Source organism: Oncorhynchus gorbuscha, linkage group LG03 (assembly GCF_021184085.1).
Source record: "Oncorhynchus gorbuscha isolate QuinsamMale2020 ecotype Even-year linkage group LG03, OgorEven_v1.0, whole genome shotgun sequence".
NCBI classification, from domain to species: Eukaryota; Metazoa; Chordata; class Actinopteri; order Salmoniformes; family Salmonidae; genus Oncorhynchus; species Oncorhynchus gorbuscha.
In genome coordinates, this window is record NC_060175.1 from 95864322 (window position 1) to 95880204 (window position 15883).

Genomic DNA, 15883 nt, shown 5'->3' on the forward strand with positions numbered 1-15883 from the left:
TAACGATGAATGTGACGAACACAATTTGATTGATTTGATCTGAGAGGACATGACAAATCTATATTGTCCTGTTGATACCTATCATATCCTCTCAGATCTCCACAAGGGCATAGGGGATTGTGGTTGATTTGAGACAGAGCAACATTTATCAATGCCTCTTCTTTGTGTGCATGTATTTTTGAGCGTGCATGTGCGTGCTTGTCTTTGTGTGTGTATCCTGAACGATTAGCGAACTGGAACATAATGTTCTAAAAATTTGGTTTACCCCATGCCTTGTCTTGACGAAGACTTCCTTTTCATACTTTTTCTGCACCTTAAAGTGTTTCAAGCCTGTTTTGTTTCCTAAGCCCAAACAGCTCATTACAGTGTAACAGTCACAGTGATTACACTGTCATTTTCCTGGTCAAAGAGTTAATAATGGGATGCACATGTTGTTGGAGCAGTGTACTAAAGACATTTCAAGAACAGGAGAGACTAAATGGACTTTTCTGACCAGAAATCCCATTGCCAGCCTGACCAGCCCAAATCTAAAAACCCAATCTTCCCTAACGTTAACCAAAACCCTTTCCATAACCTCATCTTAAACCAACTCAGAAATTAAAATATCAGTTCGCACATCAGCCAAGACCCTTTGTTTACCTCATTAGAACATACATTATCCAAGAGTATGACACGCGTACAACATCCTGTGTTGATGCTGCCATCTAGTGAGACAATGTCGAACTGCAACAGGCTTCTCCTTGTCCTGTAACATGTCAAACACATACCTACAGTAACATATGACATTTTGAACAAATTCTAAATAAAAAGTTTAATTAAACAATGGTCAGATCCTTAAAACTATATAAAGTATAAAAGTAATAGAACTCTCGAAACGGTTTATCCCTGAGAGAATGAAACTAATCCGAGTTAGAATTCACAGTTTATTGTTATCAGTTTCTTAGAGACTCAATCACAGACAGGACATCTCACTGGCACAGGTAGAATGGGCTTTTCATCTGTTAATAAAGAATTTGCGTTTGGATGTGAACATAAATATAGACAGACACATGGTTTTTGAAATTTCAACATTTATGGCAAGCACTTTTCTTGGAGCATATAGTTTATCCTTGCACACATTTGACAAGTATATGATGTACATCACTGATTCTATAAAAATAACAGTAGTATTGTTTATCCATCCACATGCATGAGAATACAGCAGTGCACATTCCAAGCTATTGTGGGTAAAATAACTTATGATAAATCTACTCATTGTGTTGATTAGTTAACATTGTCCTGGGTCCTTATTCTCAACGGTTTTCCTAAAGTGTGCCCTTGTACACACACCAGCTAATGCTTCCAACAATCCAACGCTTTTAAATTCATGGGTGGGCATGTGGAGAATAGAGGCACAGCCGTTGAGTGAAAAATCAGTGTCGGTTAGGGTTGTGTTGTATCAAACACACTAACAAAAGGCTTCACAGTACGATTCAAACCTCGTCTGTCTGTGACTGTCTATTCACAGGCTCCACAATGGAGGCTGCTGTCTGAGCAGCACAGCAGACACGTACAGTACAGTGAACTGACTTTGGTTAATTTAATCCAGCCATCTGTAATCACACTTAGGCTGCTGTCACAACCTGTCATCACACACCTACAATCCTTCAATCAGCCCAAGTCACCCTTCTTCGCCCCCCTCTGTGTGTCTTCTCATCCAAGTCTCGTCTCTCCCCCGTTCATTTCCTCATTCATATATTCATTCCTCCATCCATCTATTCTGGTCCCCTCTCACTTTCTATCAGTCCAATTGGCCTGATCTAAACAGGCTTTTCCCTTTTCCACCCAATCCCTTTCTTCTGCTGTGGTGGAGGGTGGGAAGAGGTGACAGAGGAGGTGGAGGGAGGGAGGGATTTTCGAGAGAGAAGCTCCTTGAAGACAGAGTTCATCTGGCGGCAGACCTCCTATGAAATGAATAAAGGCAGGAGGGGGACAAAGATGAATGGAAGAGTAGAGGGAAGGAGGGGACAAAGATGAAGGGGAGGAAAGAGGGAGAAGGGGACAATGATGAAGAGGGAGAAGGGGACAATGATGAAGAGGGAGAAGGGGACAATGATGAAGAGGGAGAAGGGGACAATGATGAAGGGAAGAGAAGGGGACAATGATGAAGAGGGAGAAGGGGACAATGATGAAGAGGGAGAAGGGGACAATGATGAAGAGGGAGAAGGGGACAATGATGAAGAGGGAGAAGGGGACAATGATGAAGAGGGAGAAGGGGACAATGATGAAGAGAAGAGGGAGAAGGGGGCAATGATGAAGAGAAGAGGGAGAAGGGGGCAATGATGAAGAGAAGAGGGAGAAGGGGGCAATGATGAAGAAGAGGAGAAGGGGGCAATGATGAAGAGGGGGAGAAGGGGACAATGATGAAGAGGGAGAAGGGGACAATGATGAAGAGGGAGAAGGGGACAATGATGAAGAGGAGAGAAGGGGACAATGATGAAGAGGAGAAGGGGACAATGATGAAGAGGGAGAAGGGGACAATGATGAAGAGAAGAGGGAGAAGGGGACAATGATGAAGAGGGAGAAGGGGACAATGATGAAGAGGGAGAAGGGGACAATGATGAAGAGGGAGAAGGGGACAATGATGAAGAGGGAGAAGGGGACAATGATGAAGAGGGAGAAGGGGACAATGATGAAGAGGGGGAGAAGGGGACAATGATGAAGAGAAGAGGACAGAGACATTTTTCTTGAGTGGACTCCCTTCAGAGTGGCAGCTTACATCTTATTAGTGTACTCTTAGTGAGTTCAATAGTGAGAACAGTAATTGCTACATCTGCTGCTGGTAAATTAGAGAAATTGTTTAAATATGAGTTTAATGAAAAACATGTCAGACCTCGTCAACCTGAACTGTTATATCTTCACTGGACGACAGGTCCTGGGCTCTGTGAAAAACAGAGATTTCAAGTCAAACGCTTTGGTTTATTTAGATCACTACAATTTATGACAATGAAAGCTAAAAAAACTACTAGCATAACAAGTCAATATACCCTGTGAATAGCAGAGTAGATGTTACCATCTAAATCACAGTTCCAGTATGGGTTAAAGACTTGGTGGTACACGGTTCTTCAGTAATAGGTGAAATGTGTCCTAATTACAGGGTAATTACACTAACATGTATTGTAGTTTACTGTAATAACTCATGGTTAAACTGTAATAACACGCAACTGGTGGTAATTTCAGGCTGTAATTACAGAGGTGAAACAAATGCTTCTAACCATGCTTGTTAGAAATGGGCAAGTTCTCTACTAAATGCACCAATTTAGTGTTTTGTTTCTTCTCATCCGATCCAGTAACAACTGTCACACGATTAGTTCTATCCAGGAGAGATTACAATCTGGGTGTCCGAGATTAGAAATATTGGAGGCTCAATAGGCTCTACCTACCTGTGAATGCACACTCTTCAAAATGACTGTGTATGTTGCCTATTATGACAACCTGAACCTCCTTACCATCCAAGTGGGAGGATAAACCCACTAGAACACAGATATTACTAGGTGTTAAAATGAATGAAGTGAAGTGCATAGTGAGGGGTACTCAAATGAAGTGCATAGGGAGGGGTACTCAAATGAAGTGCATAGTGAGGGGTACTCAAATGAAGTGCATAGTGAGGGGTACTCAAATGAAGTGTATAGTGAGTGGTACTCAAATGAAGTGTATAGTGAGGGGTACTCAAATGAAGTGTATAGTGAGGGGTACTCAAATGAAGTGTATAGTGAGGGGTACTCCAATTAAGTGTATAGTGAGGGGTACTTACTTGTAATAAATGTGTACCTACATAGTACGTTACCATATACTTACTTTCTACTCATTACCAACTGACAACAAAAGATGGGCTTCTACTTTAGTTAACTTTATGCCTTACATTTCTTACAAAATAAGGACTTTTATTGTTGGATTAATAATTGGATTAAATTAGAGTAAATAAATATATGGGCCTACTCAATAAATTAAATCTAATTTCATTGGTCTCACACACATACTTTGCAGATGTTATTTTGGGTGAAGTGAAATGCTCCTAGTGGTTAGTGTTGGACTAGTAACCGGAAGGTTGCGAGTTCAAACCTCCGAGCTGACAAGGTACAAATCTGTCGTTCTGCCCCTGAACAGGCAGTTAACCCACTGTTCCCAGGCCGTCATTGAAAATAAGAATATGTTCTTAACTGACTTGCCTGGTTAAATAAAGGTTAAAAAAACACACACAAAAAAACAGTGCAGTAACACATAACAATACATGCAAATCCAAAAATGTTAAAGATATGAGGAAATATAGAAATATTACAAAGAGTAATGTCAGGAATATAAATATATATGTACTGCATATGATGGTGTGTATAGACATTATGGACAGTCTATGAATAGAAAAAGGTGTGTACAATCCAGTTGCAGCTGGTTCTACAAAAAAAACAGCGAAAACTCAGAAACATTTTAAATCCATGTTTTGTACCAAACGAAGAGGTTCCTCGCCATCTTAGCTGCCGCACATCAAGGATTTCCCAGCGTCTTTGTAGGAACTAGTCCTGTCTATGCAACGCGGCCACATATAGAAGTCACACGGTGCAACCAAACCAAAGAGCTAAACACATGCAAAAATCCTCTCTCACTCGATACAAAACATGGATTTCTCTTTCTGAATACATATTCTTTTGTAGAACCACCTGCAACTGGAAACAGATATTTATTTCTATGAAAACGTAGTACACAGAATCAAGAATGAAGATAGATTCACCAAGAACAGGTTAGTTGAAAAAAAAACAATGGTGGTGGTTTGTATGGGGTTTCCCTGTAAGGCCCAGTAATGGACACAAACATATTTGGGTTACAGAGCATTCGGGAAGTATTTAGACATCTTCACTTTTTCCACAATTTGTTACAATACAGCCTTATTCTACAATGGATTAAATCGTCCCCCCGTATCATTCTACAAACAATACCCCATAATGACAGAGCAAAAATTACAACTTTTGCAGCGATTTCAGCCTCGGGTCTTCTTGGGTAGGATGCTAAAATCTTGGCACACTTGTATTTGGGGAGTTTCTCCCATTGTTCTCTGCAGATCCTCTCAAGGTCTTTGCAAGTTAGATGGGGAGCATCGCTACACAGCTATTTTCATGTGTCTCCAGAGATGTTCAACGGGGTTCAAGTCCTGGCTCTGGCTGGGCCACTCAAGGACATTCAGAGACTTGTCCCGAAGCCACTCCTGCATGGTCTTGGATGTGTGCTTAGGGTCGTTGTCCTGTTGGAAGGTGAACCTTCGCCCCAGTCTGAGGGTCCTGAGCGCTTGGAGCAGGTTTTAATCAAGGATCTCTCTGTACTTCGCTCCGTTTATCTTTCCCTCAGTCCTGACTAGTCTCCCAGTCCCTGCCGCTGAAAAACATCCCCACAGCATGATGCTGCCACAACCATGCTTCACCGTAGTGATGGTGCCAGGTTTCCTCCAGACGTGACACTTGGCATTCAAGCCAAAGAGTTCAACCCTGGTTTCATCAGACCGGAGAATCTTGTTTTTCATGGTCAGAGTCCTTTAGGTGCCTTTTGGCAAACTCCAAGCGGGCTGTCATGTGCCTTTTATTGAAGAGTGGCTTCCGTCTGGCCACTCTACCATAAAGGCCTGATTGGTGGAGTGCTGCAGAGATGGTTGTCCTTCTGGAAGGTTCTCCAATCTCAACAGAGGAACTCTGGAGCTCTGTCAGAGTGACCATCAGGTTCTTAGTGAACTCCCTGACCTGATCAATGCTGCAGAAATGTTTGGGTACCCTTCCTCAGATCTGAGGTCGAAGGAATTGTCAATAGAGCTCCGAGACCGGATTGTGTCCAGGCACAGATCTGAGCCTGGACACAATCCGGTCTCGGAGCTCTATTGACAATTCCTTCGACCTCATGGCTTGGTTTTAGCTCTGACATGCACTGTCAACTGTGGGACCTGATAGCGACAGGTGTGTGCTTTTCCAAATCATGTCCAATCAATTGAATTTACCACAGGTGGACTCCAATCAAGCTGTAGAAACATCTCAAGGATGATCAATGGAAACAGGAGGCACCGGAGCTCAATTTCAAGTCTCATAAAAAAGGGTCTGAATACTTATGTAAACAAGGTATCCATTTTTAATAAATTAACAAACATTTCTAAAAACCTGTTTTTGCTTTGTCATTACTGTAACGGCGTTCTTCGTTTGTTGAGAGTCGGACCGAAATGCAGCGTGGTGGTTACTCATGTCTTTAATGAAGAGATCGCGATACATGAAAAATACTTATACAAATACAAAAACAACAAACGGAACGTGAAACCTAATTACAGCCTATCTGGTGAAACTACACAGAGACAGGAACAATCACCCACGAAATACAAAGTGAAACCCAGGCTACCTAAATACGGTTCCCAATCAGACACAACGAGAATCACCTGACTGATTGAAAACCCCCCTGGCAGCCAAGCCTATGCAACACCCCTACTCAGCCGCAATCCCAATAACTACAAAACCCTAATACAAAATACAACAAAATAAACCCATGTCACACCATGGCCTGACCAAATAATAAACAAAAACACAAAATACTAAGACCAAGGCGTGACAATTACGGGGTATTGTGTGTAGATTGATGGGGGAAAATAATGATTTAATCAATTTAAAATAAAGCTGTAAAGTAACAACATTTGGAAAAAGTCAACGGGTCTGAATACTTTGCGAATGCACATCACATTAGCTGGCCAACAATCTGTTGCTAGTAGAGAGGAAGAATGTATGACAATTTAGCAAAGACACTGTACAATTAGCCTGCTAGCTAGCTATCATCACAGACCATCTCCAATATCTCTGCTGTCATCAGTAACATGTTTCTATCAATTAGGGTTTAGGCTATAGGTCGGCATGTTGTGTTATCCAGTTGTTGTGTTATCCTGCTAGCATTATACTAATAATGGTGTTTGCTAACACTAATAAGCTAGCTAGTGTTTACATTGAAAAGAAGCTACTAATAATGGTGAATGCTAACACCAATAAGCTAGCTAGCTAATCAAATCTAATTTTATTTGTCACATACACATGGTTAGCAGATGTTAATGCGAGTGTAGCGAAATGCTTGTGCTTCTAGTTCCGACAATGCAGTGATAACCAACAAGTAATCTAACTAACAATTCCAAAACTAATGTCTTATACACAGTGTAAGGGGATAAAGAATATGTACATAAGGATATATGAATGAGTGATGGTAAAGAGCAGCATACAGTAGATGGTATCGAGTACAGTATATACATATGAGATGAGTATGTAGACAAAGTAAACAAAGTGGCATAGTTAAAGTGGCTAGCTAAACTCACCCACATTCCGTACAAATGTGCGCAACCGCAACATTCAAACGAGGCTACAAAGAAAACTAATGGGACTGTAGCAACTGTGTTGACTTCAAAATCGGGGGTGTGAACTAGGTTTCTATTCAATTGATGATCGACATGGTAATGGCTCTATAGTATTGGAGAAAAGTTGAAAAAAGGACCCTCCGTTACATCTCGACGTGTCATGCCGTAACGTACAGCACGCATAAAGCAACTATTTCTGTCTTACAATCTCTCCACCGGGTGTAGCACTCTCATCCTGTAAAAACAAGACATGGACAGTGACGGGGGTAAGGGGGGGATACCTAGTCAATTTTTGCATCATCATTGCATGCGATCATCATTCTCAAAGCCGCTGTTTACTTTTAAGATCACTTTAGCACCGCCCTAAAAACCCGATTCAAATTTGACACAAACCATCAAATAGGTATGTAATGACACATTATGTAAACTCTTTATAGTGTTTTATTTACATTTTAGAGGCGATGAGGTGATAAGTTGGACAGATCAAGTGAAAAAAAGCCATTTTCCCACCTGACATCTCTCCTTCTCACTATCACGCATTAGTTTCGCTTCCCCACCTGCCATTTTTTAAAAGACCTGACGGGGCTCATTGCCTGCTTGAATTATGCAGAAACGGGCAGCGTTTAGGTCATGTAATTGATTCTGTTGGAAAGGGGAGAAATGGTGCTTTACAATGGTATTGACATTACAGTTGATCTGGAAGTATTACGTTTTTGGGGTGCTAAAATAAGGGCAATTGTACGGACCAAGGCGATGTACGAGTTTACGTTAGTGTTTACATTGAAAATAAGCTGCTAATAGGTGTGTTGACACAAGTAACTAATGTTAATATCCTGGGTGTGTTTCACGTAATACCTTTTCTTTGGGTTCCGTACGGATACCCTGAGAACAAGGTTCAGGGAAGATAAGACCATTGAGCTCAGCTAGCTAGCTAGATAAAGTTATCTGTCAAGGCATGGAAAGTCTATTCTGTATGTAAACAAAGTTAGCTAGCTAGCCTATTTATTTAACCTTTAGTTAAGAACAAATTCTTGTTTTCAATGACAGCCTAGGAATAGTGGGTTAACTGCCTTGTCAAGGGGCAGAACGACAGATGTTTTACCTTGTCAGCTCAGGGATTCAATCTTGCAGCCTTTCGCTTACTAGTCCAATGCTCTAACCACTAGGCTCCCTGCCGCCCGAGTTGGTAGGCCTACCAAAAATGGCAGCTAATGTTTGCCAGCTAGCTAGCCAACAATAGGCCAGCTAGTTAACTACCTATACTAAATTGTCCAGTGTAACGGGTGTGAAACGGCTAGCTTAGTTAGCGGTGGTGCGCGCTTAATAGCGTTTCAATCGGTGACGTCACTTGCTCTGAGACCTTGAAGTAGTAGTTCCCCTTGCTCTGCAAGGGCTGCGGCTTTTGTGGAGCGATGGGTAACGATGCTTCGTGGGTGACTGTTGTTGATGTGTGCAGAGGGTCCCTGGTTCGTGCCCGGGTATGGGCGAGGGGATGGTCTGAAGTTATACTGTTACATTGGTGCCGTGACCCGGATCACTGGTTGCAGCGGAAAAGGAGGAGGTCAAAAGGGAGGTGAGTGTAACGGATGTGAAACGGCTAGCTTAGTTAGCGGTGGTGCGCTCTTAATAGCGTTTCAATCGGTGACGTCACTTGCTCTGAGACCTTGAAGTAGTAGTTCCCCATGCTCTGCAAGGGCAGCGGCTTTTGTGGAGCGATGGGTAACGATGCTTCGTGGGTGACTGTTGTTGATGTGTGCAGAGGGTCCCTGGTTCGTGCCCGGGTATGGGCGAGGGGACGGTTTAAAATTATACTGTTACACCAGCACAATTTATGTATCCCAAAAAGCAAAACAAATGGCATTGGAAACCTACCTTATCTCTCCTTTGTGGACGTTTTTGTCTCCTCCACAACATTTTATTTATTTTGCGACAATCATCTTATGCACATAACCTTCTACTTGATCTGGGTTCTTTGCACACTGCCAGTATGAGTTTGAAGTCGTTATTTCGAGCACGTTGTGGAGATCTTGATGTGATGCCTTAATTTCTAGAATAAATAAATAAGTGCTCCAATGCATCCCACCCAAAAGAAAATTCTTCAACCATAAAAAAAACCTTGCTAGGTTACATGATGAAATAAGAGGTTGACCATTTTAAGTGAATTTATAAACCATTATTCAACCAAGAACGCTCACAATTTGGCAAGCACTGACTGACCATCTCACAATTTGGCAAGCACTGACTGACCATCTCACAATTTGGCAAGCACTGACTGACCATCTCACAATTTGGCAAGCACTGACTGACCATCTCACAATTTGGCAAGCACTGACTGACCATCTCACAATTTGGCAAGCACTGACTGACCATCTCACAATTTGGGCAAGCACTGACTGACCATCTCACAATTTGGACAAGCACTGACTGACCATCTCACAATTTGGCAAGCACTGACTGACCATCTCACAATTTGGCAAGCACTGACTGACCATCTCACAATTTGGCAAGCACTGACTGACCATCTCACAATTTTAGCCGTCATTTATTTATTCATGTGTTAAAGATGTTTGATTGACGCTTAACAAAGTAATTCACCGATTGTCAAGCCCGGTCGTCCTTAGCTACTGTTGCTATCCAGGTCAAATGCACCGTTAAATGTTATAACAATTTAAACACATTTTGGATGTAAACCCCTTATTTTTGCCATGACACTGATAAGCTTCCATGCATTTCAAACAAAAGCTGGACCTGGGCATCAGACTCCAGAGCCCTTTACAGCAAAGTGGTTTGTTTTCTATTGGCTACCACTTCTAACATGGTTAGCGCAGGCTGAAAAATGGTGCGTTGGGATGCTATCAGAAACAAACATGGTAACAAGAATTCATTGTTACAATTACCACCAGTTGCATGTTGTTAGTACAGGGTACTATGAATTATTACGATAAACTACAATACTTGTTACAGTGTAATTACTTATTTAATAAGGACCATTTAAAATGTAGTGTTACCGAAGTATCTTTGATGGTACTTACTCTTTGCTTATGTATCCGGGGGAGAGGGGCCATCCCTGTGGGGTTATGGGGACTGTAAGGTGAACTTTCCTCCAGGGGTCACAGTGCCCCCTACTGGGGTCTGTCTTGAACTGCAGCTGCTGTTGGCTCGAGATCGCTCCCTCTTTGACTCAGGCTCTGGATCAAGAGTTATTACATTTATTTGACTGAGACAATGCACATCAATCAACATTTCTGTAAATGTGTCAGATTTAGCCAGCTGGATAGTTTCCATCCATAGTTGAAAAATGTTTCTCATAAAGCATAGATGGGACAAACAATATCTCAAGAGTCAAATGATTGATTCTCAAAACACACAACGATGAAGATAACAACCTTTTACCTTCTTTACTGTGGTGTTCTGAATCCCCTTCTCCCTCCTCACTGCAAAATAAACACAGACCATCACCATCATGTGTGTGTGTCTATATCGCTGTCTATCTATCCGCGTGTTGTCTCTCACCAGTCGTCTTGCTGCAGCGTCATGCATTTCTCATACATTGGTCCCTGTAGCTCGGCCAGGCTTGGGAAGATGCTCTCGTGCTGCAAGATGATGCTCTTCACCAGGGAGTTGATCTGAGGCTGCAGGGTAACGACATCATCATCCTGCGCCCCTCGTAGCAGACTGGGGCCGAAGCACACAGCCAGGTTATAGGGCTGCATCATGTTCTCGTCGCTGTACTGAGACACACTGGGGGGGGGGGGGATAAAAACAAAATAATCAGAGCTGAAATCTGACAGTTTACTGCTGGACTCAGACACGGCCTGGTCAAAAGTAGTGCACTATATCGGGAACAGGGTGCTATCTGGGACGCAACCTAACTTTGTTTTAGGAAAGAAAACATCTGGTTCTCTCGGAGGTTCCTTGACTTCCTCTTCTCTGAACAGACAGCTTTCTGGTAAGTTTATGGTTAGTTCCCCTTGACAATGACAAAGCACTTGACTTGGACATACAGTGCAGTATATGTTCCCCAAACCAAAGTGTTTGAGCAGAGATACTCACTGATGGAGGAATGCAAAGAGGTATCTCATGACGGTGCTGACAGGTGGTGGAAAGGAGGAGATGACTGATTTGAGTTTAGTTGCTCTCTCCGTCTCGTTGTCAATCTCTGGAAGGGTACAACAAAGAAAGAGATGAAAAGGAAAAGCATATGAAAACCTACACAATATACACATGCACAGACTTACGTGCGTACTCCAGGAGCTGAGCAGTGCTGTCCTGAGGAAAGAGAGGGTTTTCCAGGGTTCTAAAGTAGAGTTTCAATACTCCTGCTACAGAGTCCAAGTCACACCTGCTGTCTGCCACAGGGTCCTCTCCTGCAGGGAACGCCCAGGGCACACTGCCCACCATTATTAATGATCAACACTACAACACAGGACTATGGCTTCACTAGATAGATACCAGACCTGGGTTCAAATAGTACTTGATTTGTTTTCTTTAAAATACTTTGTGTGTTCAATTGAGCCTGCCTGGGTTTGCATTTTTGGGGCTATAACATTGGTTCCATTGTGCCAGGCCAGCTAAATCAAAACAAAGTTTATTCATCCCATACACAGGATACAGCAGGTATAACCGGTGCAGAGGAACACTTACTTGCAAGTTCTCCTCAACAGTTCAGTATTAATATCAATAATAATCAAACGTCAAATCAAAAATATAAGTAAATAAAAAATGCATAGTAATAACTGGTTGTGGTAGAATATGTACACAATACAATATAATAAAGTATTTGAAAAAGAAGAGCAACTTGTTGAACCCAGGTCTGCACTAAATAAAGCTAGAGCAGCAGACAGGAGACAGCAGACAGGAGACAGCTGACAGGAGACAGGGACAGCAGGCAGGAGACAGGGACAACAGACCAGGACAGCAGTCTAGACAGCACACCGGGAGAGCAGACAGAAGACAAAAACAGGAGACAGGGACAGCAGGCAGGAGACAGCTGACAGGAGACAGCAGGCAGAAGACAGGGACAGCAGGCAGAAGACAGGGACAGCAGGCAGAAGACAGGGACAGCAGACCGGGAGAGCAGACAGAAGACAAAAACAGGAGACAGGAACAGCAGGCAGGAGACAGGGACAACAGGCAGGAGACAGGGACAACAGGCAGGAGACAGGGACAACAGGCAGGGACAACAGGCAGGAGACAGGGACAACAGGCAGGAGACAGGGACAACAGGCAGGAGACAGGGACAGTAGACCGGAGACAGTGACAGAAGACATGGGACAGCAGAACGGAGACAGCAGACAGCAGAACAGAGACAGCAGACCAGAGATAAAGAGGTGACAGGGACAGCAGACAGGAAACAGCAGACAGGAAACAGGGAGAGCAGACGAGGACAGCAGACAGGGAGAGCAGACAGCAGACAGGACTACCTCGCTCAAAGGCATCTCTCAGACTGTTGACCTTCCCCTGAGACCCTGGTACTCTGAAGATACCCTCATGGTGGAGACCTACAGTATGGGATGGATTGACATGAAGACATTGACAAATACACAGTACATTTGTTGTTTGTAATGTACACTACAGTGCAACAGCAGAGCGTCTTGTTCCAGGTGCATGTTCTGGCCGGAACATGTTCCACATAGTATCAGGATGGATATGTATCAAGCTAAGATGATAAGGTATGTTCTACTGGGCTGTTTCAATGCCTCACCGTTAAGGTTGATGAAGCGAATGCAGCTTTCCACCACTATAGGTATCTCCTGTCCTGATGCCTGTATGAAGGAGAGCATGTCTCCGGTGAAGAGTTTGTGGGTGTACTGGACACCGGGTTGACTCTTACTCCTCACACGCAATAACTTCCTGGAGGGGGTGGAGACACCTCTAGTCAGATGAGTGTAGCACAGTGCACTAAACTGTTATGTCACTCTTATGAGGCAGTTATAAAGGCCTTACAGTAGAATGTAACTCTACCTGGTCTGATGACCATTGGTTGGTTCAGCTAGGAAGGGAAGAAGAAGCAATGATTAAGATAACAACAGCTATATTTTAGAAAATAAATGGCCACAATGACACTTGGGTTGTAATCGAGCCTGTCTCTTTGTGAACGAGTGGAATCATGAACAGTGGTTTGTTCGTTAAGTTCGCCTGTCTCTTTGTGAACGAGTGGAATCATGAACAGTGGTTTGTTCGTTAAGTTCGCCGGCCTCATTGTGAACGAGTGGAATCATGAACAGTGGTTTGTTCGTTATGTTCGCCGGCCTCCCCTGGATTTGCCTTTTTAGCAGCACATTCACCCCCCTCTCAAACGGCTGTCTCCGCCCTCTCGGTGAACAGGATGAGGGCCTGAGACGTGACACGAACTAGCCCAGCTCTGAGTCGGCTCCGGACTCAACTAGTCTACTAGACACGCTGCTGACAGTGTGTTTGCAAAAGGCCATTTTTAAAACATCCCACGACGCCTACCGTGTCTACAGACATCCCCTAAACAAACAAAGAAACGACTCGGAGAATGACCCCACAGCTACCCCCTTCCAGACCTTAATAAAACTCCAAGCCTGGGTACTGCCCTGATGGGGCTAGAAGTCATGTTGAACAGTTGTGTTTATTACAGAAGTAGTTAGTGTAGTACCTTTCTCAACCGCCACTTTAAGCAGATCATGTTTCGCCTGTAGTTTAGATACCAGAGAGCTTTTACAGAGATACTCCTTCACGTTCTGAGGGAAGATATAAAACACAACTCTTCATGATGATGAAAATGTTCATCATCATCTACTTGTATTTCATTCTCATCATTAATTACATCATCACCACTATTATAGTGAACTACTGTTGGACTGACCCTTATGTGTAGGTCAGTGTAATAATGACTCACAGCACAGTAGAGTGTCTCGGTCTCCTGCAGGTTGGCTCTCCGTCTGGCAAGACTGGGTCTGCTACTGCTGCTGGCCAGGCTCTCACTGCTTCCCCCCTGACCTTGGCTCTGAGACAGGAACTGGAGATGGACCTGTGAGCCCTGGGTCTGGTTGCTGGAGGGTGGAGGATCCAGGTCATCATCACTGATACCTTCTAGCAGGGCAGAGCGGGCCATCTGGAGCTTCTTACCTGCCTGGGAGGATGGAGTGTCAACTTAATCCAATCAATTTTCCAATATGAGTGTTGATGAAAAAAGGCTTTATAAATGTGATTGATTGGACTGGACTGTACCTCCTCTGTTTCCTGAGTGAACCCGGTGAGCTTTGACTGCAGCTGTTGGAACCTGGTCTCCATCTCACACCTAATCTCCTGTTCTGCACTCACCTCACACACCTGACAGGGACAGACAGAGGGACAGGCACAGGGACAGACAGAGGGACAGACACAGGCACAGGGACAGACAGAGGTATAGGCACAGGGACAGACAGAGGGACAGACACAGGCACAGGGACAGACAGAGGGACAGGCACAGGGACAGACAGAGGGACAGACACAGGCACAGGGACAGACAGAGGTATAGGCACAGGGACAGACAGAGGGACAGGCACAGGGACAGACAGAGGGACAGACAGAGGGACAGACAGAGGGACAGACAGAGGGACAAACAGAGGGACAAACAGAGGGACAGACAGAGGCACAGCGACAGGCACAGATGAGAATCAGGTGATATCGGACAGGTGGAAGCAAAGACACATGACATCCACGTACACAACCCACACATTCTTAAACATAGTTACAGAAAATAAAAGCACACAGACACTCCCCACCCCACGTAGTCTACCTGGTCTCCCTCGCGTGGCTGGTAGTGGAAGCGGAGGGGTAGACAGAAGGTGTTGGTGTGAGTCTGTAGCAGGTAGTCTCTGTCCTGAATCTGGTCCAGTCCAGACACAGCAGTGTGGAGCTGCTGCAGCCCTCCACTCAGGTTCTGCTGGGCCCGGGAGCGGCTGGACAGGTAGGAGCGTAGCACACGGGACAGAGAAAGGTGGTAGCCAATGTCTGAACACTGAGGGAGAGATGGAACTGTTGCAGGTGTTGTACTGTATTGATTCTGTTATAACCATATTATGTGAACACTGTAAAGGGGTTGTACTGTATTGATTCTGTTCTAACCATATTATGTGAACACTGTAAAGGGGTTGTACTGTATTGATTCTGTTCTAACCATATTATGTGAACACTGTAAAGGGGTTGCTGGAGACAGGTAGCCTGGCGGTTAAGAGCGTTGTGCCAGTAACCGAAAGGTTGCTGGTTTGAATCCCAGAGCAGTCTAAGTGAAACATTTGTCAATGTGCCCTTGAGAAAGGCACTTAACCCTAATTACTCCTGTAAGTCCTCTGTATCAGACAGTCTGCTAAATGACAATGTCAAATGTAATGTTGCCATGAATTTGACAGTAATATACATGCAGCTGTAGCAAGTAAAAGGCTGTATTTCATATTACGGTAGACCTCCTGTAATATAAATACACTATCAAAGCAAGTACTGTCTTATAATCACACAGTAGTAAAATGTACTGTAATACTG

At 43.8% G+C, this 15883-nt stretch overlaps 1 protein-coding gene across 4 annotated transcripts in view; it reads right to left on the minus strand.

Moving 5' to 3' along the window:
* Positions 1 to 1053: 1053 nt before the first annotated feature.
* LOC124032305 (rho GTPase-activating protein 4-like) overlaps positions 1054 to 15883 on the minus strand; it is a 40595-nt gene continuing 25765 nt past the window's right edge. For all 4 annotated transcript variants that reach the window (XM_046344598.1, XM_046344600.1, XM_046344599.1 and 1 more), the window contains exons 8-21: positions 15141 to 15362; positions 14591 to 14692; positions 14259 to 14492; positions 14016 to 14100; positions 13358 to 13385; positions 13098 to 13246; positions 12817 to 12894; positions 11632 to 11760; positions 11447 to 11552; positions 10907 to 11134; positions 10787 to 10827; positions 10426 to 10581; positions 2873 to 2921; positions 1054 to 1943 (exon numbers count right to left, since the gene is read on the minus strand). In XM_046344598.1, the coding sequence (XP_046200554.1) occupies positions 10469 to 10581; positions 10787 to 10827; positions 10907 to 11134; positions 11447 to 11552; positions 11632 to 11760; positions 12817 to 12894; positions 13098 to 13246; positions 13358 to 13385; positions 14016 to 14100; positions 14259 to 14492; positions 14591 to 14692; positions 15141 to 15362 (1515 nt within the window). In that variant the 3' untranslated portion in view covers positions 1054 to 1943; positions 2873 to 2921; positions 10426 to 10468. The remainder of the gene's footprint in view (positions 1944 to 2872; positions 2922 to 10425; positions 10582 to 10786; positions 10828 to 10906; positions 11135 to 11446; positions 11553 to 11631; positions 11761 to 12816; positions 12895 to 13097; positions 13247 to 13357; positions 13386 to 14015; positions 14101 to 14258; positions 14493 to 14590; positions 14693 to 15140; positions 15363 to 15883) is intronic.